The sequence below is a fragment of the Cricetulus griseus genome, chromosome 3, assembly GCF_003668045.3.
Source record: "Cricetulus griseus strain 17A/GY chromosome 3, alternate assembly CriGri-PICRH-1.0, whole genome shotgun sequence".
NCBI classification, from domain to species: Eukaryota; Metazoa; Chordata; class Mammalia; order Rodentia; family Cricetidae; genus Cricetulus; species Cricetulus griseus.
Window position 1 is genome coordinate 182,227,475 of NC_048596.1, and position 22,157 is coordinate 182,249,631.

General features: G+C 50.4%; 2 protein-coding genes across 3 annotated transcripts in view; both read right to left on the reverse strand.

Annotated features, from left to right (window-relative positions):
- Positions 1-925: 925 nt before the first annotated feature.
- On the reverse strand, positions 926-4,446 carry Lcat (lecithin-cholesterol acyltransferase). 2 transcript variants are annotated; one of them, XM_027405879.2, is made up of 6 exons: positions 4,226-4,446; positions 3,358-3,514; positions 3,166-3,281; positions 2,976-3,071; positions 2,669-2,893; positions 926-1,524 (listed from the first exon to the last, which is right to left on the reverse strand). In XM_027405879.2, the coding sequence occupies exons 1-6, from the start codon at positions 4,377-4,379 to the stop codon at positions 950-952; spliced, it is 1,323 nt and encodes a 440-aa protein (XP_027261680.1). In that variant the 5' UTR covers positions 4,380-4,446; the 3' UTR covers positions 926-949. The 2 variants fall into 2 exon arrangements, with proteins under 2 accessions (XP_027261680.1, XP_027261679.1); XM_027405878.1 differs by having other exon boundaries at positions 3,358-4,369.
- A 142-nt stretch (positions 4,447-4,588) lies between these two features.
- Positions 4,589-22,157, reverse strand: part of Slc12a4 (solute carrier family 12 member 4) — a gene marked incomplete at its 5' end in the record, with an annotated part of 21,792 nt that continues 4,223 nt past the window's right edge. The window contains 23 exon segments of the mRNA XM_035442648.1: positions 4,589-5,161; positions 5,279-5,412; positions 5,532-5,716; positions 6,185-6,292; positions 6,369-6,500; positions 6,590-6,759; positions 6,874-7,069; positions 7,556-7,724; positions 7,956-8,060; positions 8,369-8,488; positions 8,740-8,838; positions 10,104-10,222; positions 10,591-10,765; positions 11,120-11,177; positions 11,424-11,522; positions 11,601-11,765; positions 12,317-12,531; positions 12,669-12,910; positions 14,768-14,898; positions 16,009-16,063; positions 16,164-16,310; positions 19,291-19,422; positions 20,827-20,921. Coding sequence (XP_035298539.1) covers positions 5,070-5,161; positions 5,279-5,412; positions 5,532-5,716; positions 6,185-6,292; positions 6,369-6,500; positions 6,590-6,759; positions 6,874-7,069; positions 7,556-7,724; positions 7,956-8,060; positions 8,369-8,488; positions 8,740-8,838; positions 10,104-10,222; positions 10,591-10,765; positions 11,120-11,177; positions 11,424-11,522; positions 11,601-11,765; positions 12,317-12,531; positions 12,669-12,910; positions 14,768-14,898; positions 16,009-16,063; positions 16,164-16,310; positions 19,291-19,422; positions 20,827-20,921 — 3,143 coding nt within the window.

Consider the following 22,157-nt stretch of genomic DNA (forward strand, 5'->3'; position numbering starts at 1 on the left):
TTGTGAGGGTATCAGATCCCCTACAGCTGGAGTTACAAACAGTTGTGAACTGCCATGTGGGTGCTGGGAATTAAACCTGTGTTCTCTGGAAGAGGAGCCAGTGGTCTTCTGAGCCATCTCTCCAGCCCCTAAATGCTGGCTATGGAATCCCAGAGCTTACTTAAAAAAAAAAGAAAAACAAAAGATTTATTATAGTGTTCTGCCTGCATGTATAACTGCAGGCCAGAAGAGGGCACCAGATCTCATTATAGATGGTTGTGAGCCACCATGTGGTTGCTGGGAATTGAACTCAAGACTTCTAGAAGAGCAGCTCTTAACCTCTGAGCCACCTCCTCCCCCCTTTGGTTTTTCAAGACAGGGTTTCTCCGTGTAGTCCTAGCTGTCCTGGATCTCACTCTGTAGACTAGGCTGGCTTTGAACTAAGATCCACCTGCCTCTGCCTCCCAAGTGCTGGGATGCAGCAACAGGCAATTTTACTTTGTTGTTGTTTTGTTTGTTTTTTCAAGATAGGGTTTCTCTGTATAGCTCTGGCTGTCCTGTAACAATATATATCAGGCTGACCTCAAAATTACAGAGATCTGCTTGCCTCTGCCTCCTGAGTGCTAGAAGGAACCAACATACCTGGCCCTATTTTCAACTCTTGTATCCAACCAGAATTCATGTCTATTTCAAATCATATTTCACTGTGCCCCATTCCCACAGCTGTACCTACATATGAATATGGACACAGGCACCGTGAAGGGAGGTGTAGGGCAGGCTTTCTGAGCAGCTCAACCAGAACAATGAGAATCTGTACATCTCAAAGTGTTCAGTTCAATCTCAGGCCTTAGCAAAGTCCATCTTACCTCATGTTACCCTGGGTCAGGTGATACATGCATTTAAGGATCCTAGTAGTGCCTTCCACTTAACCCAAAACACACAGGACTTGGACTTAAAACAGCCAAGGTCTTTATTCAGGGGGTGGGGGACCTGGGCTGGCAGCTGGGGCCTCAGGAATACCATGGCGATAGGCACCTGAGAGAATGGCATTGATATGTTCCAATGTCTTATTGCTGAAGACCATGTTGAGATGTTCTGTCCCATTCATGGGCATCAGGTGTACAGGCTGTGATTGGTGGCCATGCCACCGGCCACAGAGCTCAGTGCTGCGTGTGGCTACAGTGTCATCACCATCCTCATAGAGTGCAGCCACTGGGTCTTTGTAGGGAAAGCTGTGGTCATAGATGTATGTGTGAGGTGTGGGCAGACCCACACCATACAGACAGTATACTTCTACACCAGGTGCTGGGAGGCCTGCCAGCAGGTCACGTGACTGTAGCCACATGTACCATCCGTCTTCAAAATGAAGATCCTCAAAAAAACGTTTGAAGTCTTGGCCTGTGTAATTGAAGTTTGGTGTGGAAATGAATACATGGTCTTCAGGCCATACTTGGCGGGCTGGAAACATCCAGGGGGAGGTCGTGGTTATTCGTTGCTCCTCTCTCAGCTTGATGCTGGACATGAATGGGATGCCCTGGTTGTCACCTGTGGATACAGAACCAGGTGGGACAGGGAGCTGGGCCTGGCTCCCTATTTGCCTCAGTGAAGCACTTAAACTTTGTCCTGCCAGGCGGTGGGTAGTGGCTCACGCCTTTAATCCCAGCACACAGGAGGCAGAGGTAGGTGGATCTCTGTGAGTTCGAGACCAGCCTGGTCTACAAGAGCTAGTTCCAGGACAGGCTCCAAAGCCACAGAGCAACCCTGTCTCAAAAAACAAAACAACAACAACAAAAAACTTGTCCTGCCCCATCCTGACCTTGATTCCAAGACACAGACTGGAACAGGCCTGGTGTTAAGTGCTCAATGTTTGTATAAGAGGCTATGTTGATATTTCTGTAAGACAGAGCTATAGGGCCTCAAATGGTATGTACTGGAAGAGGAGCAGTTAATGAGATCAGCTGGGGCGTTGATGGCGGAAAGCCTTTAATCCCAGCACACAGGAGGCAGAGGTCAGCCTGGTCTACAGAGAGAGTTCCAAGACAGGCTCCAAAGCAATACAGAGAAACCCTGTCTTGGAAAACCAAAAAAAGAGAGAGATCTGGGAAGTGTGTGTGTGTAATGTCCTGTGAAGGGCCTATGCTGCACAGTAGTCACAAGATTGTATTTTTGGAGGTTTAGACGGTGTCTGTTTTAGATTCAGTGGTGTAGTCTGGTGAGGATGTTAACAATGAAGGCTGGGTCTTTCTGTGCCCAGTAGAAAATGGGGATCAGTGAATGGTGGCTATATTAGTGTTGGGTTCCTAGGGAAGCCACCCCCCAAAAAAGAAAAAGAGCATAAAGGATCCCTAGGTTTGGCCCTGCTGCGGTAGATATGTCCTCAATAAAACAGATTTCTGGGCATGGTGCTCCGGGGAGTGAAAAGTAACTAAAAGCCAGAGTATACAGGATCTGGGCCTACAAAGAGTAAATCTGGGGCTGACAGACTACTTGGATTGGCCTCCTCTATCACCTCCCTTATCATCACTAAAAGACTCTACAAGGAGACATCCTAATGGCTGTCTTCAAGGAGCTAGTGAACAGAAAATTTCCCTGGGGACACTGAGCACAGCTGGAGTGACAGCCAGCTCTGTGATCTGTTTCATCCCACCCTCACCCTGCCCAGGATGACAGTGATCAAGAGGATCCTCACCTGAGGCCATGACCAGCATGGGCTTGATAGAGCCACCCCAAGGAGCCCCAAGAGAGATAAAACCATCAATGAAGCGGTCCTTCCAGGACTGAGGCTGACGCAGTAAGAAGTAGAGCACATGTAGGCAGCCAAGGCTGTGCCCAATAAGGAAGACAGGCTTCCCATAAGCAGCATACATCTCCTCTACCAGTCCTGCCAGCTTCCGGTAGTATTCATCCTGCTGGCCTGAAGATGGGCAGATAGGTCAGAGCAATGAGAGTCTGGGACCACCTGTCATGCCCCCAGCCCACCACCTGTAAACACTCACTGGGTTCCAGACGCCAGTCATAGGGTGCGGCCCGCACTGTCTCATCCCGCACATACCCATTGTTAACCAGATTCTGTACCAGTGTGTGCATGTAACCTGTGGGGAGGCAGCAATATAGGGATCTCTGTCCATCATACCTGTATGCCAGCCTGATGGCCAAGAGCCCCTTCCTTTCCCTGAGTAGACACACCTGCTAGCTTGTTGTCATCTAAGTACTCAACAGAGTAGGTCTTGCCAAAGCCAGGGACACGGATCTGTACACCAGGAGCATTGGACACGTGCCCAGAGCTGCGGTTGTAGACAACCCTGGGGACAGTGGAACATTTAGCAACCAGTAACCAGGGGAAATGTGTAGAGGATGGGTAGGGCACATGGAACATACCTGGTATTATCAATCCAGCAGTCCACCCCAAGGGGTAGAAACATATTGAGATCCAGCCAGATGGTGAAGAAGTCCTCTGTCTTGCGGTAGCACAACCAGTTCACCACATCTGGTTTATCCAGCTTAGCTTCCAGCCGATTCCCCAGGCAGCCAGGCACTGTGGGCACCAGCTTTTGTTCTGGACTTCTTGGCTTCTCTCCAACCCCCCACCCTACCACCAAAAAACGCCCACCCCTCCATTTCCCACACCCTCTAACCATATCTATCTTCTCTCCACCACACTTCCTACTGCCCCACCAGTACTGCAACATCCAGGCTCCCTTTAGGCAGGGAAGGTGCAGGAACCAAGCCGCTGACCCCTGCCCCCACAAAACAAACATCCAGCTTGGCTTTCCATTATTGCCAAAGTCCAAGGAGAGAACAAATAGGTACGAGGGAACATGGGCTGGGCCTAGAACGGGAGGGAGGCATTTATGGACCTCTTGTGCTATCTGGCACTGGACTGGGTATCTCCTTCTTGGTAAAGTAGAAGCCAAGGAAGTAGTGGGGCTTAACCTAGTATCCAGTGTATCTGGAGCTGGCCATAGTTTGAGGTGCCCTGGCTACGGTCAGGCAAACCACATCCCATTTACTGACCACCACCCCAACCCTAAGCCCCTGAAGACAACTTAGACATAGAACAGTGTGAAGGGGAGAGGGGTGGTATCTCTGTAGAACTAGGCTTTGCCCCTTCCCCACAGGTATGAGGGGGCTAAGACCCACTAATGGTGGGGCAGAAGAATTTTGACAGCATCTGCTGCTGTCAGGGGCTAAGACCCAGGCTCCCCAAAGTCTTGCTTGATGCATCAGGGGCCTAGTGGGGGCTTACCGAGGATGACAGGCCTTGTGTGGTTACTGAGTTCAGCCTTGGGCGTGGTTTGCGGGGGGAAGAGCACATTGAGGAGCCAGAAGGGGGTGGCAGGAGGGAGCAGCAGCCCCAACAGCAGCAGCACCCACTGCCATGGGGAGCCAGGCAGCCCCATTCCAGCCCAGTGCCTACTGCCAGATGAGGCAGTCCTAGGCTGGTCTTATCTAGACTGAGGATGGGAGGGGCCCCAGGGCCAGTGGGAGGGACAGAACCACCAATGGGGGTGGCCAGGAAGGGGCATAGCCTTAGGGATCTGGCTATGGATTTGGGTTCAGTTCTTTCTTCCCTTGGCGCCAGGGGAAAAAGAGCTGGGGCAGCAGGACGCCCAGAAATACACAATGTTTTATTGAAAAAAGTCAGGCTCAACTTGGCCAGCTCCATTCCACTTGGCTTGATGAGAGTCTCTGCCCACAGCAGCCTGAGCCAGGTCTTCCTGCAGGCAGGCCCAGCTCAGTTCCCCCTCTTAGTATCCCTCCCCTCTTCTCTGATGATGACATCCAAACAATAAATATACAATAAATAGCGCTCCTGGGCCAGACTGGGACTTCAAATCCCATATTAACCCTCACCAGTCTTCTCTAGTCAGGATAAGCCTACACTGGGGTATGGGTGAAAATCCCTATATCCCCCAGGCTCCATGGGCCCTCGGATCCATTTAAATTGCCAGGTCCAAGCTTGGTTTCCCAGGAGACCTAGCAAAACTGGTCCAAAGCAAGGCTGGGCAAAGCAGAACTGGCAAGTAGGTGTAGGGGTAGGGACTGTTGTCCTAGACACCCCAACTCCAGGCCACGAGACTCCACTGGGCTCAGGAATAGATGGTGATGACTTCACGGCCACCTCCACGCACCAACAACACTCGTTCAAGGCCCTCAGTCAGCACTTCAAGGAATTCCATGTCTGTAGGGTATCAGGTCAAGGAGGCAGCGACTGGACCAAGTCTACTGCTTCCCAGCCACCCAGGGACACTCAAGGAGAGGATAGCTCCCTACTGTCAGCCTTTACACAAAAGGATACAGTTCTCATCACCCTCACTGTTCTTAGGGGGACCAGGCATGTTCAGTAGGACTAGGCGGGCATCATGGGAGCGTGTGACAATGACTTCATTGAGCTTCACAGCAGTGTGCATGCGCCGTACATTGGACTGATCCCTGCAGACAAAGCAACTGATCACAGGCTACTGAGAACTAACTAGCAAAGAGGTCTCTGTCCTTGGCTCATCTGCACAGTTTGCCTGTTCCCACTCCTCCTCAACGTCATTTGTACTCACGGCTTAATGTGCACCAGCTCCCGGAAGTTGTCGGGGGCATGGCTAGGGTCCCAGGGCTCAGGCATGTACTTGTCTCTGGTCCATGTCATCTGGATCCTGTCAGCCCCTGCTGCAGCCTCATCCTCCTCATCTGAGTAAAGGCTCTCTAGCCGCAGGGCTGAGTGCCTGTCTTTGACCAGCTGGGCCTGAGGACAATCAGAGGGTGTATCCTTGATACCCTGGGAAAATGGGGGCCTGACTGGGTCTAACATGACCACCCTGCCTCTGGGAAATGGGCACTGATTGGTTCTAGTTCAGGTGGAATGGGTGAGGTTTTTTGTTTGTTAGTTCAAGACAGGCTGGCCTTTTGCCTCAGCTTCCTAAGTACTGGAATTATAGGCATAAGCTTTTTGCCCACTTTTTGTTTGCCTGGTTTTGTTTGTTTTTGAAGACAGGGTTCTACTATGTAGCCTTGGCTGGCCTGGAACTCATTATGCAGACCAGGCCAGCCTCAAACTCACAGGAATCCACGGGTCTTAGCTTTCTGAGTGCTGCTGTTATGGATATGAGCCATTATGCCTGGTCAAGTGAGTCATTCTGATTCCTCTACCAGACAATGTCTTCAAAGGTGTGATCTGGCCATTACCCAAGCATGAACCAAGATAGCCATTTACTTCTCGATCCCGCTCGGTCTTGGTCAGCCTCATCTGCCGCAGCATCTGAGACCGCTGCTCCATCATCAGTGTCCGCTCATAGGTATATGCAGAGATGTCACTGTTATGCTGGAGAGAGTGGAAGCTATGAGTATAGGCTGTATGGTCCTGGATCCTCAGGGCCTGAGCAGGGCAGGCAGCTCACCATCTCCACCACCTCCACTTCGGCTTCCAGACGGAGGTGATACAGGAAGATGGCTAGATCCTTCTTCATCTGGATGCTGTTGTCATCCATCTGGGCCACAGTGAAAATGCGCATCCGGCACTTCCTCCAAACCTGTGGCAATGAAGCATGTGAGTGGTTCAACCACACCTAGCCTTCCAGGAGCCCAGCTACCCTCACCCATGCCCGACCAACTGGCACACCTTATGTTGGCGTAGCAGGAAGGGCAAAAGCATAAGCATGCCTCCATCATGCACGATCCACCACACGTCAATGTGGCCCTCCAGGTAGCGCTCATGGTTGCTGGGGTAGAAAGCTATGTTCTTTGGCACCAGCAGGGCCAGGTGGGCAGCTGTGGTACAGCGCACAGTGTCTAGGGAGGAGGGTCACTGCTGACTACCAGCCTGTGACCCTCTGGTCTCTGCCACCTCACTTTAACCCTGGCCCTTGGTCCCTGGCCCAGCTTAGATGCCAGACCCTCACACACCAATAAAGGTCTTCCAGGCACGAGGGTCCTCACTCTGTCGCCAGCCGTAGGGCCAGCCCAGCACCACGGAGTTATGTCTCATGCCGCCCAGGCCACAAGACTGGATGAGGTGGGCCAGTCCCTCTCGAACCTTGCTGGCCACCACTACCTGGCAGAAGCCTTTTACTTTCTCAATCTCCATCATGTTCTTGATTGTCTGTGGGGAATACAAGAGCATCAAAAGGCAAGGCCCATCAGTTTCCAACTGGGATCCAACTGGGATCCTAACTAGAACTCTAGGGCTAGTTGCAGAGACCTTGGAGCAAGCTGCCCATCCACAGGTCACATTTTCTGAATTGTATGTATTTTATGTGTGTGTTAACGTGATGTGTGTATGTGACTGTGAATGCAGTGCAAGCACACAGCATCACATGGGAATGGGTCTCATCTGAAACCTTGCAGGATTCGGGAATCAAACTTAGGTCTACACATGAGTGTCACTACCCACTGAGGTGTTTGCCAGCCCACAGGCCAGGGTTTCAAGGTGGGACAACTATACTTATTCAAGCTTGAAGACAATAGCAGTGTTGTCCATCTGGCTGGACACAGTGGCCCGGAATGGTCCCCTCCCATGTATATCTGCTGCACCCCAGTCACCATTGATTTGGCTGAGCTGAGCTGTTTTCCCACCCCTGGTCATTACCTGCTCAGCAGCCTGGGCCTCACCATAGCTCTCTAAGAAGCTGCCCTGGATGACAGAGCCAACAATTGTCAGGCCCTTCCCAGCCTTAAGCTGGGAGGCAAAGGTGAGGAGCCGGGGGTACTTCACATGAAGGTCTTCGTCTAGCTTCAGCAGCACCAGGAGCTGAGGCCTGCAGTGGTCAGACAGTTAGGCAGCCTGAGATACAGGCCTGGACTTTCCCCAAAGCCTTTTTCTTTCAGTCTCAGAATTTAGACTCCCACAAGTTTGGGCAGCACACATTCAAGGGCTCAACAAGCAAGAGGGTATCTCCTACAACCTCCCAAGGAGAGCTATAGAACCCCCCACCTTCAGTGTTCCCTAAGAACCCTGAGATGGCCTGTCAGTCTGGGCATGAACTTACCGCCAGTTTTTGGTATGAGGAGGCCCTTCTTCCAGCCTCAACAGTGCATAGCGTGCAGCACTCAGGGACAGGCCTCGAATCCCGTCACCCCACTCCTTCTCAGCCCTACAGATGTCACAACAAGCTACTGAGCCCCTGGTTCCACCCAAAGATTTCCCTTCCTCCCTCTTCGGCATGCTAAGTGAGTACTTTACTACTGATATACATTTCTTTCCCTTTACCCAGGGATTTCTATGTGAATATGGGCTGAAGGAAGGCCAGGCCTTGAGTCACAGTCCCCAACCACAGAACAAAAAGCAAAGCTGGCACAGCCTGCCACCACCAACCCAACACTCAGACCATTCTAACTGTTCAACCAGACATGCGCAATGCTATACAAGCTATTACCAGGCCAACAGTAACCCTTCACTCACCCTTGGTACTCAATGTACTTGTAGATCATGCCCGCAATGAGCATGGCAACTAGGGCATAGTACCAGGAGGAGACAAACATAAGAGCCAGGCAGAGACTCATGCCTAGGAAAGACAGTGCCCTGGGAAAGAGATGAGAGGATAAGAATCAGGAATCCAGGTCATAGTTGGTCCCATACTCTGGTGGCCCTTACAGGCCCCAAGTCACAAGCTGGATGTGAGAAGCAGGTCAGAGAATCTCCCTCCTCATAGTGTTTCAAGAGCAAAGGCTGCCTAGGAAACTCAGACTTTCTCCGGAATGGAGCTTGTGGCTTCCCCAATATGGCCAATTATCAAGGGACTTGCCCCAGGGATCCAGCAGGCAGGCACTCACCAGTGATAGTATTTGAATCGGGGCCGCCAGTTGGGGGTCCTCAGAAGCGTCTGCACAGCACAGGCCAAGTTTACAAACAGGTAACACATCAGAAAGAACCTGCAGTACCAGGAGGCAGTCAGAGCAGAGAAGCTTCCTTGGCGCCTGATACCAGGCTCCTAACCCCCAAGGTACCCACTCCTAGGGCCTGATGCAGATGGCAGTATTAAGAAAATGTCCTCAGAGCCCAGTGGTGGAGGATGGGTAAGTATTCACCAGCAGAGGGAGTGAGGAAGGAACAAAGTCCAGGAGTAATGAGGGGAGAGCAGGACTAGGACAATGTCAAGAACGCTGGAGAAGCCTCAGGGTGACAGATGACAAGATAATGTTTAAGTTTGTGGCCCAGACAGTGATGAATGGGGGCTGTCAAGCATTTGGAAGTCAGGGGGTAAGTCAGGAAAACATGACAAAGACCATATAATTTTGTTCTGTGTAAGAGATGGGATGCTGTGATGTGCGTGGAGTTAGGACACGGGCAAGGCAGGCTGTGTGAGCCCTTCTGAGGTGTCAGCTAGGGAACAGAGGGCTGAGGGGACAGGGCATCACACTGCATCCTTGGTGATGAAGAGGAAGGCCAAAGGGAGAGAGATGCCGGGGCAGGAACTCCCATGGGGGAGTAAGTCCCAACAAAGGACCGCCAGCAAGAGCCACATGACACCTATTTCCTTTAGCTTAGGCAGGACAGACCACTCAAGATGCCTCCAGCAAGAATAGCTTGAGGTATGCACTTCTATGGGGAGTGGAGAGTGCCAGGAAGATAAGAGAACTCAGATGTGACAGGCCTGGCTGGGGGCAGGGCTGGAGTCTGCTCAGGTCTGTAAGTCGAGTGAAAGAAGCAAAGCCCTTTTACAACTGAACAAGTAAGGACCACCAGCCATGGAGCAGAACGGGCACAGGTAACTATAGAAATCAAGCTCAGAGATTCTAGGAATCATGTTGGCCACCACCTGCAAAAGTCCTTAGCACACTCATTTCCTCAGCTTACAGAACATGGAAAATAATGAATGGGACAGTGGTGGCTTTGGTAAGGCAAGAGACCAGGTGCTTGCCCTTTTTAGAGTGGGCATCTGCTGGCCTTCTGCTCTAGGGCGGCTCCTACCATAGGGCATAGAGTCTGTTAGTTTCTTCAGTCTCTGTGGATGTAACAGGCTGGTTTCTGAAACCAGGGTTAACAGCCCTGCCAGCTCCCCACTTAGCCCAGCCAATTGCACAGTGGCACCCTAGACACCAGACAGGACCATGGGGAGGTGCTGGGGTCCTCAGCTGAGGTTACTTAAGTTTAAGGAGCTTTCCCAAGACTACCCTTTGCCCTTCCCCCAGCTCACATGGACAGAATGGGGGCCACCATGTCAAGGGAGGCAATGAGGATGCCCAGTTCAGCGATGAGTGCCGTCAGGAGGAGTGCCCACGTTGGCTCACCATTTGCTTTCCCATGGCCAAACACCTGCAGGCACCAGAAAACGAGCTGCTTCTACCACCACCACAACTCCCATCTGTAGCCCCAAGTCATAACCTGTATCATAATTCTCTATCATCCCGCTGATCCCTTAGACTCCCTGATGTCTATCCTTACGGGAGTTGCAAATTTCTCTGACTCTACTTCTCTGCTTTGGATGAAGCATAGACAAGCTACGAGGATTCTGGGTCTAAACAGAGCCACTAACAGCACATAGGGTCAAAGAAGCTTTCAGTAGCTCCTTCTGGATGACTGCCAGTGCAGGCAAGCCATGCTGCCTCTGAATCTGCCTTTCCCCTTACCAGGATGGGGGGCCAAGAGCATCAAGGCTGTGGGGGGCACACAGGAGGACTTACCCGGAGGAAGGGGATGATGTTATCCTTGGCAATGGCTTGCAATAAGCGTGGTGCTCCAGTAAGGCTTTGGAGGCCAGCACCACATGTTGAGAAGAAGGAGCCGACGACAATGACCCAGGGTGAAGGCCAGGCCAAGGTGCCCACCACCAGGTTCCTGCTGACGCCGTCACCATACCTGCAGAGGCCAGGCTCAGACCATGCTCCCAATGAGAAGCCCTCTAAGCCCCGGGTGGGGCCATCCGGAGTAAGGGATGTCAGGGGTCAGGGAGAAAGGCTGAGAGGACAGGCTCTAACTTGTAGTGGAGACCAGAAGCCAGCCCTTAACTTTGTATCTTTGCCCTTTACCTCATCCTTGATCTTAACATCACCGTCATCTCCGAAGCAAAAGTCATGGAGGAGCCTGATCTACCTGATTACACAGATCGTTACTAGAAGTCAACTGCCTGAGATGTGTGGGACCATGGGGTGGTGAGGGATGGGCTGGAGTGAGGGCAGAAAATGCTGACAGGGAGGGGCATGGCTCACTCACTTGTCCCGGAGCACTACACCGTCAATGCAGGCACCAAAGAGAATCACACTGCTGAAGTCTGGGTTGTATTAAGGAAGCTAGGTTTCTGCCAAACTGTAGCCCCAACTCATGCCCCACATAGCACCCTAGTGATCTTCACAGCCATAGCCTCGACCTGCGGACATCAGAAGGTCCCATGGTATGCAACCGGGGATTAAGGTAGCCATGCTTGTATGTGTTTGGTGTGTCCACACACACTGTCTGGCAACTTACATACAAAGAAGTACCTTTTGACACCTGCCCCACCATGCCTGGGAAAGGATACACACAAGTGAAGTGGTAACAATGGCCAGAATGGTCCCCACCGGGATAGACTTCTGAGCATCACGGAGGTCCCCGGAACGGTTTGAGCCAGCCATGATGCCTCCAAAAAAGACAAGAATCCCTCAGGGATTCTCCAGGATTTGGGGTAGGGCTAAGTGTGTGGGCATGAAGACCTTACCTGTTACAGAAGGGAAAAAGATGCCAACCAGCACAGTGAAGGATGTGGCAATGTCTGCCACCACATAGAGGGATAGGCTCTCCTTCAGGCCAAGGGTATCTGTAGAGGGCAGCCCATGCTTCTCCACAACCTCGCCCTTCTCCAGGTAAGCACTCCATAGGTTCTCTGTAGAAGCAGGAGCATTACCACTACAGCACCACTGGTGTCCCCAGGGAAGTGTGGGGCAGCACAGCAAGATCCTACAGATGTCCGGAAGCTCTGGGAATTCTGGGGACAGCCTGAGCACAGTGACTACAGTGTCTTCCCTAGGAGTACTTTGACCAGACAGGAAGCTGTCCTGTTAGAACTATAACAGATAAAGGTGACTGAACCTTCATCAGCCTGGACCTCACTACTGCCTGACTCCCAGACAGAGGCCCTTTATGACTCTTGTGGGAACATCCCCCACAGCATCAGGGGCTAATAGCTAGGGAAGAGGGAATGCCAGAACTTTACAGGGTTTGCTGCAGGCCTGGGATTTTGGCCAAACAGGCCCTGTTCACCCAAAATTCAGCCACTAGGAGCCAGGCTAAAAGGACACTGCTGAGCAGGGAAAGCAGCCAAACCTGCTCCCCTCTCTTAATCTGGCCACACAAGGACAGCTCTGTGTTCTGCTTTCCTGCTCAGCCTGCGGGCTGGGGATATGGTGGGGCTAGGAGACAGGAGGGAGGACCCACCCTGGAGCACACCAGCAGCTGCCCCAGGTATGCCAGGGATTTCAGTCACATTGTTGAGCAGGAAGTAGGGGTCACAGGAGTCAGCAGTAAGGTTGGGGCTGTGGCAGAAGAAACTCCACAGCCGGGTGGCCACTGTCTCATTGTCCACCATAACTGTCTTGGCACAGATGTCAAACTGGTCCCGAGACAGGGTCCTATTGCCCAGCATGCACACCCTGCAGGGAGAGAAGCACTGGCAACTGCTCGACTGGAGCCCTCACCCATTCCCACCCAGCAACCTGAAGGTTACAGAGCATCTGAGGCTTAGAAAGGATGTCAATGCAATGGCTTGACAAATGCCCTAGTTACTTACGGAAACACAGGAGGGTCAAAAATAGACTTGATGCCTCCAGCGTAAATGGAAAGGATGGAGATGATCACACAGGCCAGGAAAAGTGAGGCAAATTTGTTCACATACTTGACACCAACAAACACCACCAGGGTCATAAAAGTCAGAAAAATGGTCCCATACACCCGCATGTTGTTCAAGGTGGCACTTGACATGTCATGAGTACCAGATGGCTGAAAGATGGCAGCTGGTGGAGCAATGTAGGTCTGAAACAAGAAGAAAGAAGCTCTAGTTTCAGTCTTCTGTCTGGGGATTCAACCTGTCATTTGGTTTTCTTTTTAAAAGTGTTATCTACAAGAAAACAATTACAGAAGACCAATGGTGTATGATTCCATGTCTATGAAATGTCCAGAAGAGCAAACCCACAGAGACAGAATGCAGGTTAATGTCTGTTAAGGGCTGGGGAGAAGCGAGAATGATTACTAATGAAGGTTCTCTTAGAGTAATGATGTTCTAAACCAATTCTGGCAGTGGTTACATCCTTATGAGTATACTGGAAACCAGGAGCTTTCTTCATTTTCTTTCTTTCCTTCTTCCTTCCTTTCTTTTCTTTTCTTTTCTTTCTTTCTTTTTTTTATTTTTGACATTATCTCACTATGTAGCTCTGGATGTCCGGGAACTCTGTGCAGACCAGGCTGGCCTTGAACTCACAGAATCCACCTGTTTTGCCTCCCGAGTGCTGGAATTAAAGGTGGCACCTTCACACCCAGCTGCTGCTTCTTCCATATATATACTGAGACAGGTTTTGCTATGTAGTCAGACTGACTTCAGACTTATCCTGCCTTAGCCTCTTGAGCTGGAATGCTAAAGAAGAAACATTTATTTATTTAGAGTGGAGGACATGCATGAGCCACAGTGCAGGTATGGAGGTCAGAGGACAATGTGCAGGAGTCAGTTCCTGTCTTCCATCGTGTGAGTCCTGAGGGTTGAACACTAAGCCATTCACTGGTCCCTGAGAGGTACACTTTTTGAATGGGTAGTGAATTGCTTGCCATGCATGTTGTAGTTCAACAAAACTAGTATAGGAGAGGAAGGAGGGGAGGAGATGGGAGGGGAGGGGAGGGGAGGGGAGGGGAGCAGTATCAGATTATACCCAATAACTCGGAGGACAAAACAAACCTTTAGAAGCCCATATAAATACATGGTTGAATAAACAAATACACCGGGGAGAAGAGACACATCTCCTTACACAATTCCAAATAACACAGAAGAAATGTGAGAAATAGAAAACAAACACTCAGAAGATCTAGACAAAAGGTCCTGGCTTCTGGCTGGTAGTGCCACACAGTGTCTCTAAACATCCAGATTCTCTGGATCTCGAAGGGTACCTGTCACCCTGTGTCACTCTCCTCATGTCACCATGCTTCCCCCAAGGCCTCTCTCCCATTGGCCTAGGCCATTCCTTGGTGAGTAGAGAGCTGGATCTGAGATAACACCCATCGGACTCAAGAGAGCAGTCTACGGCTGTTCACTCTGTCTTAAGGACAAGGAGAAAATAGATTGAAAGGACCCTGGCACAGAGTCTGGGGGAGACAGAGCTGTCAGGGCCCAGAAAAGGCTAGGAGGCACCCTCTTTGTCACCATCAAGATCAGCCCAATTCAACACTTGGCAGACCCCCTGCCATGGCTCAAATAGTGTTCGGGTAGAAATATCCAGGCCAAGGTGAAGGCAACCAGGTCTCTCCCCTGCTTGGCCCAAACTAGCACATGTGTAAAGCAGGGACAGATATGAGCAATGACCCTTCTCCCTTGAAGCCTTCTATTAGAAAACCCCAGACCTCAGCTGGGTGTTGGTGGAGCACACCTTTAATCCCAGCACTCAGGAGGCAGAGGCAGGTGGATCTCTGTGAGTTCGAGACCAGCCTGGTCTACAAGAGCGAGTGCCAGGATAGGCTCCAAAGTTACACAGAGAAACCCTGTCTCGAAAAACCAAAAAAAAAAAAAAAAAAAAAAAAAAAAAGAAAACCCCAGACCTCATCCAAGGATAAGGAAAGTGCTACCAGCCTCTAAGGCTGAGAGAGACTGGACACAACTAGGGCTGACCAAGACTTAGCACAACTCACCAGCAAGATCTCAATGGCCCCAAGGATATACATGGCTGCTGCAAATGTTGTTCCCAGGTAGAAGCACAGGCCCACAGCACCTCCAAATTCTGGTCCCAGTGAACGGGAAATCATGAAGTAGGAGCCACCAGCTATAATGGAAAAAGTGTACACAGATCAAGACTAACTCTTCAGTGAGATCTCCCTCACACCGAACCTCCACAACCACCTAAAAGGACAAAGACTACTTTTCTCTTTAACAGACCAAGGCAGCATCAGCGTCTTGTCCAGTTTTTGTCCCCATGGCTCAGGACAGGCCTGATCCAAGTCTTTGTATCTATCGGAACCTAGCATCCCTAGAAAACTGGCAGTCAACATGGCCCCACAGTGGTAAGAGCACAGAGACAAGAATGATTCAGGACTGCTGTTAAGTCCTCTCTTGAAAGTCTAGTGAGTAATAGGCAAAAGGGGTCAATTTCTTTTAAGTTGCAACCCCTCCTCTAGGACTTCCCTACAAGAAGTATCAAGTGTGTTCCAGACTGTCATGACAATGCAGTAGTGGGAAAAACCAACAACAAAAAAAGGTTGGTGTAGTGGCATGTGCCTGTAATTCCAGCACTTAGGAGGCAGAAGCACTTCAAGTTCAGAGCCAGCCTGGATTACATAGAGAGTTCCAGGCCAACCAAGGCTACATAGTGAGACTGTCTCAAAAGACAAAAACAAAACAAAACAAAAAACAATGTTAAAAATGAAGAATCCATGGAATAGGAGACTATTCCATAAACTGGTTATATCCCAGCATAAAGTAACTTGCTTTAAAGAAAATGTTCAAAGTTGGGGAAATACATAAACATATATAAGTACATATATATGGGAAATATGAATTGTATACACACAGAGACAAATACTTTGTAAGCTCCTAAGACCATGTACCTTCAAAAGCTAGCAGTAATGAACTCAGCTGGGTGAGGTTATGGGTGCTTTTGGTTTTCCATTCTGTTTCTTGCCATTTAAGCTCTCTTATAGTAAATATGCATTGTTCTTTCTTGGGAAGGGCACACTACTTTTATATTAACAAAGCACAACAGCCATTTCAAATTCTGTTGAGCAAGAAAGCTCTTAGGAGGCATTCTCTTAGAGTCAAGGATGGGACCCTACCAGAAAATTCCCTGGGAAGGAGGGGCAATGGAGGATAGCAGGCAGATTCAGGAGGATTCTAAGCCATGTTCCTTGCAACGGGCCCACAGGTAGCATTTACTCACCTGGAACCACACCATTGGTGGCAATGGCACTCATGGAGATGGCTGTCAGCAGGGTCTGTAGGAAGGAAGGCTTGAATGAGCAGCTCAGCTGGGTGGGCTCTGTGGAGCAATGTGTCCTGTGCCCAGCCCAGCTCCAGCCCCCCTGGGACACTCACACAGCAGCAGCAGATGAGTACGATGAGGAGGGCCTGCAGTACACCAGCTGTGCCCACCATCCAGGTCAGCCGCAGGAAAAGGATGACCCCAAAGATATTCTGCAGGCAGGGAAGGTACACTCCCATAAGGGTGCCCATGCTGGGTGCCTAAAAGGACAGGAGGGGAAGGGGCACACAGCATCAGAGAGGTCCAGCTATGCCACAGGAAGGAGCATCTAGTCACTTAACAGCCTCTATACCTGGGGTCCAGTGCAGCACACGAGGTAGAAGCAGAAGCAAGTTTATTTCTATAAGTTCTCCCATAGGAAGACAGTTCAGACTAGGAAGATATGAGAGCTGATTTCTCTTTCTTTTTGGTTTTTTATTTTGTTTTGTTTCTTGAGACAGGGTTTCTCTGTGTAACAGACCTGGCTGTCCTGGAACTCGCTCTGGAGACCAGGCTGGATTCGAACTCACAGAGATCTGCCTGCCTCTCTGCCTCCCGAGTACTGGGACTGAAGATGTGCACCACCATCACCCGGCTCTTCTTTTTAATCATTACTGTGTGTGTGTGAGTGTGGCACGCACATTCACATGTACATGTGCCAGAGGACAGTGCTCAGCATCAGTTCTCTCAAACTAAAGTCATTAGGCTTTAGTTTGAGAGAACTTTTACCCACTGAGCCATCTTGACAGACAAGACACTATTCTTGTCATACGTGTAAGGCTCTAAACCTTATGCATAAGATTCTAAACCTTAACCCATCCCACACACCAAAAAATTGCCTCTTTCCCTTCTTCTAATGTTCATTTGCTTTTGAGATAAGGTCTAGTAAATCACACACACACACACACACACACACATCTTTATATATAATCTCTCTATATAGATTCTTTATATATCAGAATCTCTCTATATATTCAATATATATATACATATATATATATATATATATATATATATATATATATATAGCACTGTTCCTCTAGAGAGCTATCTAACACTGTTTGCTGTTCTAACACCAACAAGCCCGACAAGTCTCCCCAAAGTGCTCCTGAAACCAGTGAGTGGTATTTTCTAAGTCCCCTCCTGTTTCAGAAGTCTCACAGACAGAACAGAAATCACACTGTGAGCAAGTGAGAAAGCTCTAACATATAGATGGCCGTTTCTGAACTCTGTAAGGGCATGTGAAGGGCTACCCAGGAGGCTGTGTGTGCAGAGTCAACACTGATACAACCCAGGGCAGTGGGGTCCTGGGAGCATCCACAGAACCCCAGAAAATCCTCCTTTGCCCTGAAGCTGGGCCAGGCCTGGGGCCTGAGGGTCTTCAAAAGAGCCTGAGTAAGAACAAAACCTTGCACACACTGGTGCACAAGGCTGTATGGGTGAGAGATAAACCTCATCCTGGGTTCTGGTGCCCTTCTCAGAGTACACCACCTACTGGGTAGTGGTAGTAGCAAGAGCTCCTATTTCTACCCCCATCCTAAGGCTGAGTCACTCTAAAGGGCAGTGTGGAAAAGGGCTGGGCCGGAAATGCTTTTTGCATCCCTAAATAACCCCTGGCAGCCTCAGAAGGTCACTGGGTTAGAGCAGAAGTGGCTGCCAGAGAGAAGAAGCTGACTTTCAGTACTGGCATGGTCTGATTGGAGGCCCACCCTCCCTGCTTCAAGCCTTCTTTTCTAAGGCCCATGGCTCCCTGGCTTCTATTAGATTTGGCCAGTCTCCTCCTCTCTCCATGGATCAGCCAGTGGACCTAGGACTGTTAGCTACCTTCTCACATCATTGTACTAGGATCAGGTAAACTGGGTGGCTGAGCATCTTCACAAGCTCCCGATTAAGCCATAGGGCCACAGTTCCTTACTAACTCAGGCTTCTCTCCCACAGACCTTTCTTGGCTTTTTCACTACCAGCCACTAGCTCCCCGGCATTGCCCCAGGATCCTACCAGCACTAAGCAATACTCTTTGGAGTTGAGACCACTCCTGCAGGGCTGGATAGGGATGGCTACGTAGAGTTCTTGCTATCTTTGTTTTTCAAGACAAGGTTTCACCATGTAGCTTTGACTGTTCTATAAATCACCATGTAGACCGGGCTGGCCTTGGACTCACAGAGATCCACCAGCCTCTACCTCCAGAGTGCTGGGACTAAAGGCGTGAGCCACCACCACCTGGCTGAGTTCAGAAGATGCCAACAAAATCACAACCAGTAGAACAAGGTGGGATAAGGTCTAGATCACCTCAAGATATAGCTGCCCTCTCTGAAGAGTGGGCTGACTTCCACAGCAGAAGGTAAAAGGTAAAGGATACACTTTAGCTGGGCTTACTCTCCTGGACTCACCTCAGAAATCCCCACATCTCATAAGCAGGTCTCCAGCTGGTAACCTGGTTTATTTCAACCAGGAATTACTTTGCTTTGTGTTTACTGCCAAGGAGAATGCCACAGCGGAATCAGACCGCAGCTCCTTCCAAGCACAGCTACTTGCCCCTAGCTTTTGGGAATGCCTAGACTCAATCATTCTGCCTCCTTCAGCCCTTTTATGACCACTAAGACTCCAGGTGTGTACCAGCAAGCCAGGCTTCTGTCTCAAAGCTCTTTCTGTGAAAATAATATTCTAGATCCTGGGTCCACTCTTAGACTCATCTGCCTCTACCTCCTGAGTGCTGGGATTAAAGGTGTGTGCCACTACTGTCCAGCCAACCTGAGTCCGCTCTTTTTTTTCCGAGACAGAAACAGGGTTTCCCTGTGTATCTTTGGAGGCTGTCTTAGAACTAGCTCTTGTAGACCAGGCTGGTCTCGAGCTCACAGAGATCAGCCTGCCTCTGCCTCCCAAGTGCTGGGACTAAAGACGTGACACCACTGTCCGATTTGAGTCCACTCTTAAAACAGTGTATCATACACTGACAGCTCATAACTAGGAGCTATTGTTCTTCCTGTTGCTTTTGAGGTTCCTCTGGCCCTCTGCTCTCAAGATTCCTCCTTAGCTCTTAGCCTCTGAACTGTCTTCAGCTTAAGGCATTCAGTTCTCACCCTCCATGCCCATCACCCACTGGTCCAAGTGTACTCAACACCACAAAGAGAAACATCTAATTCCATGGTCATCTCTCTGTCTCCCCAGATGTGGCCCTTCTGCTGACATTGCCTTGCTCACCTTGGCAGCTCTCCGACGGGCACCTTCCCCACTCTCAGCTTCCTCATGTTCCTTGGCTCCTTGGGTGAGGTTGGTGTAGCTGACAAGCTTGCCCAGGAGAGATGACACCTTTGGGCGTATGTCCAGTTCCTCCTGTAAACAGAGCCACGGGGCAAAATGGCAATGGGCCAGGCCAGGCCAGTGTCAGGCTACCTGTGTGTAGCCAGCAACTTGGCTGCTGGCCCAGTTCCAAGCCCTGAGGCAGGCCTGGACTTGATCCCAGCTCTTGCCCGGGGAAGCCCAAGCAAGCTAACTGGGCAGGTGTGGGCACCACACCCCAGAAGGCAGCACTCAAAGACCCAGCGGCTGCTTTTCTCTGCCCCACCTTGGCTGTAATCACTGCCAGCTCATTTGTGAAAATCACCCGCCTCAGGGGAGAAGGAAGGGCAGGCCCGCTGGCAGGCAGACAGATTGCACACTTCATCCTGCCTGGCTGGCCACTTTGAAGCTATGGCTAGGTCTCTGGGATTCATATCTACCTCAACACATACACACACACACAGGTCACCTCAGGAAGACCAAGAAAGACAGAAGAGGGATATCTGGAACAATTATAATCAGTTGTCTGCCTGAACCCTAACCTTTCTGTCTGGTGTCCTCAAGCCCTGGTCTATGAAAAACACACCTCAATCTCCAAGGGAGGTGTTTGTTGCCCTCCTTATTGTTGGGGGGGGGCAGACCATAAGACTTCTAACACTCACAGGGTCTAAGATTTCCCTGCCCCTGTGGCCTTAGCACTGTGACTTTACTACCTGCTGTGACGCTCCCTGCCACCCGTCCCCTGTCTTAATTAGGCATTTGTCTGTCAGACCCTTTCTGACCCTATACACAGGGAGCCTGGTTGACAGTGATGAGTGAAGATGTAGGCTCTTTGGATGTGTGGAGATTGAGAAGCCTATATTACTTGACTGTGAGGCAGGTGAGTGTACCAGTTCAGAGTTTAGGAATCTGAACCATGTCTTAAATCCAGATCTTTACTCCTCAGGTTGGGTCTGAAAAGGAAAAATTCCAGTTGTTAAGGCACAACTGTGGGAGCCTTTCTTAGAGACGTGTCCACCATGGAGTCCACCATGGCGTCCACCATAGCTGTAGCTATGGAGGGCAGAGTGGGCCAGATACAAGAGGAAAATAGGCCTCTGTATCCAGAGGGGCAGGGGAGTTTGAGGAGCCAACCAGAAAAGAAAGATTCTATCCACAGCAGAGTGTGGAGCCCAGGGCTGAGAGAAGCCCCAGGAATGGAAGGAAGAGGAAAGAGTGAGGGAGCAGCCACCGTGGTGAGGGGCTGCAAGGAAGGCAAGGTAATGGCCCTGGAGACGGAGGTAGGGTTGCAAGTGGGTCTCAGAAGGCAATGTGAGAATCACAGCCTGGCTGGCTGCAAAGTGGGGAGGGCAGGCAGGAGGACTGGAAGAGAAGCCAGCCTGCTGCTTAGCTGAGGGTCTGGAGAAGCCCCTGCTAACCACCCAACTGGCAACCACACCTGAATGGCTCCCTACATACCTCAAACAGTGCCAGGTTCCTGTCATAGTAGTCACTTCCTCTGGAAGCTTCCAAAGGGCAAAGGAAAGGACTGTTCTCTCTGTGGTTACTCTGTCCTGTAGAAAGAGAGGGAAAGAATTCCAGTGAGTTGCTGCCTCCTAGGTCCCCAGCCTATACCCCCACCCCAGAAGAGGCCAACCCACAAAAGAGCTCTGTACATCTTAGCCAAGAGGCTAAGAAGCCACAAACACACGGTCTCTTTAAAACACTTTTGGAAGCCACAGCGTTAAGAAACCCTGACTTGGAAAAGAAGAGAGAGAGAGAGAGAGAGAGAGAGAGAGAGAGAGAGAGAGAGAAGGAAAGAAAAAAAGATGTTGAGCCTCCATTTTCTCCTCATACACTTGTCAGCCTTTTTGGAGGACCATAAAGGAGGCACCCAGAAATCAAATCCCAGGGCATCATTCTCTGTAGAAGGCTAAATCTCCACACTAGCGTCAAGTGTACATGAAGGGCAGGGCCTACTGAGGAGGCGGGGCCTGGCCATGACCACCACTGAGGCCCCACCTTCCTTCTTCCCATGGATCTGGATACACCATTCTGCCCTCCAGGAAGATGAAACCACACAGAGCACCTTTCGCTGCCATGGCCCACTATGGGCCAGCTAGCTTCCCCACCATGCACCGCGTGAGGTGTCCCGGAGGGTAGCCCAGGGCATGCTGGGAGACGGGGCCAATCTCACACGGGTACAAGGAACCAGAAACAGCCATTGGGAAAGCCAGGGCACGGGATGGATCTTGGGTTGAGCAGAGTAAATGTAGGAGCATGAACTGCGGTCGTAGGAGTGGGGTGGGGGGAGGGGGTCATCATCCGTTGGCCTTTCGGTTCCCAGATCCAAAAGGAATCCAGAGATTAGGAATCCGAAGGTCCAGTTGCTCCAGGACACATTAAAAGGCCTACTCCAGCCTTCACTCACCTCTCAGGCTGGTGAAAATGTGTCTCACCGACTAGAAAACCTCCCAGCAAGGAGAAGCCTGCGCATCTTCTGTTTTTGCTGTGTATTGGGATCAACCCACAGACTGATGGAACACTATGATAAATGCTTTACCGCTGAACCACAAGTAATTCTCAATCCCCTCCTTCTCCTCCTCTGAGACAGGGTCTAACTGTAGCCCAGGCTGTCCTCAAACTCGTGCCAATTTTCTTGCCACAGCTTCTTTTAAGTATTGGGATTACAGATGTGAGCACCATACCCAGCTCTCACACGCTTTCTTTACTGTATATGTATGTGTGTGCATACATGTCTAGGTAGTTCAGGGGCCAAGGTCAACATCCTTTCTCACTCCCCCCCCCCC

What these genes read in the sequence shown, in the direction of transcription:
- Lcat (XM_027405878.1), bottom strand. Translation starts at nt 3,737, where the DNA reads ATGTTTGTTTTGTGGGGGCAGGGGTCAGCGGCTTGGTTCCTGCACCTT. An exon ending in AGATGACAACAAGCTAGCAG is followed by an intron (nt 3,072 to 3,165) that starts GTGTGTCTACTC and finishes GCCTCCCCACAG; the next exon opens with GTTACATGCACACACTGGTA. An exon ending in TGACTGGCGTCTGGAACCCA is followed by an intron (nt 2,894 to 2,975) that starts GTGAGTGTTTAC and finishes GCCCATCTTCAG; the next exon opens with GCCAGCAGGATGAATACTAC.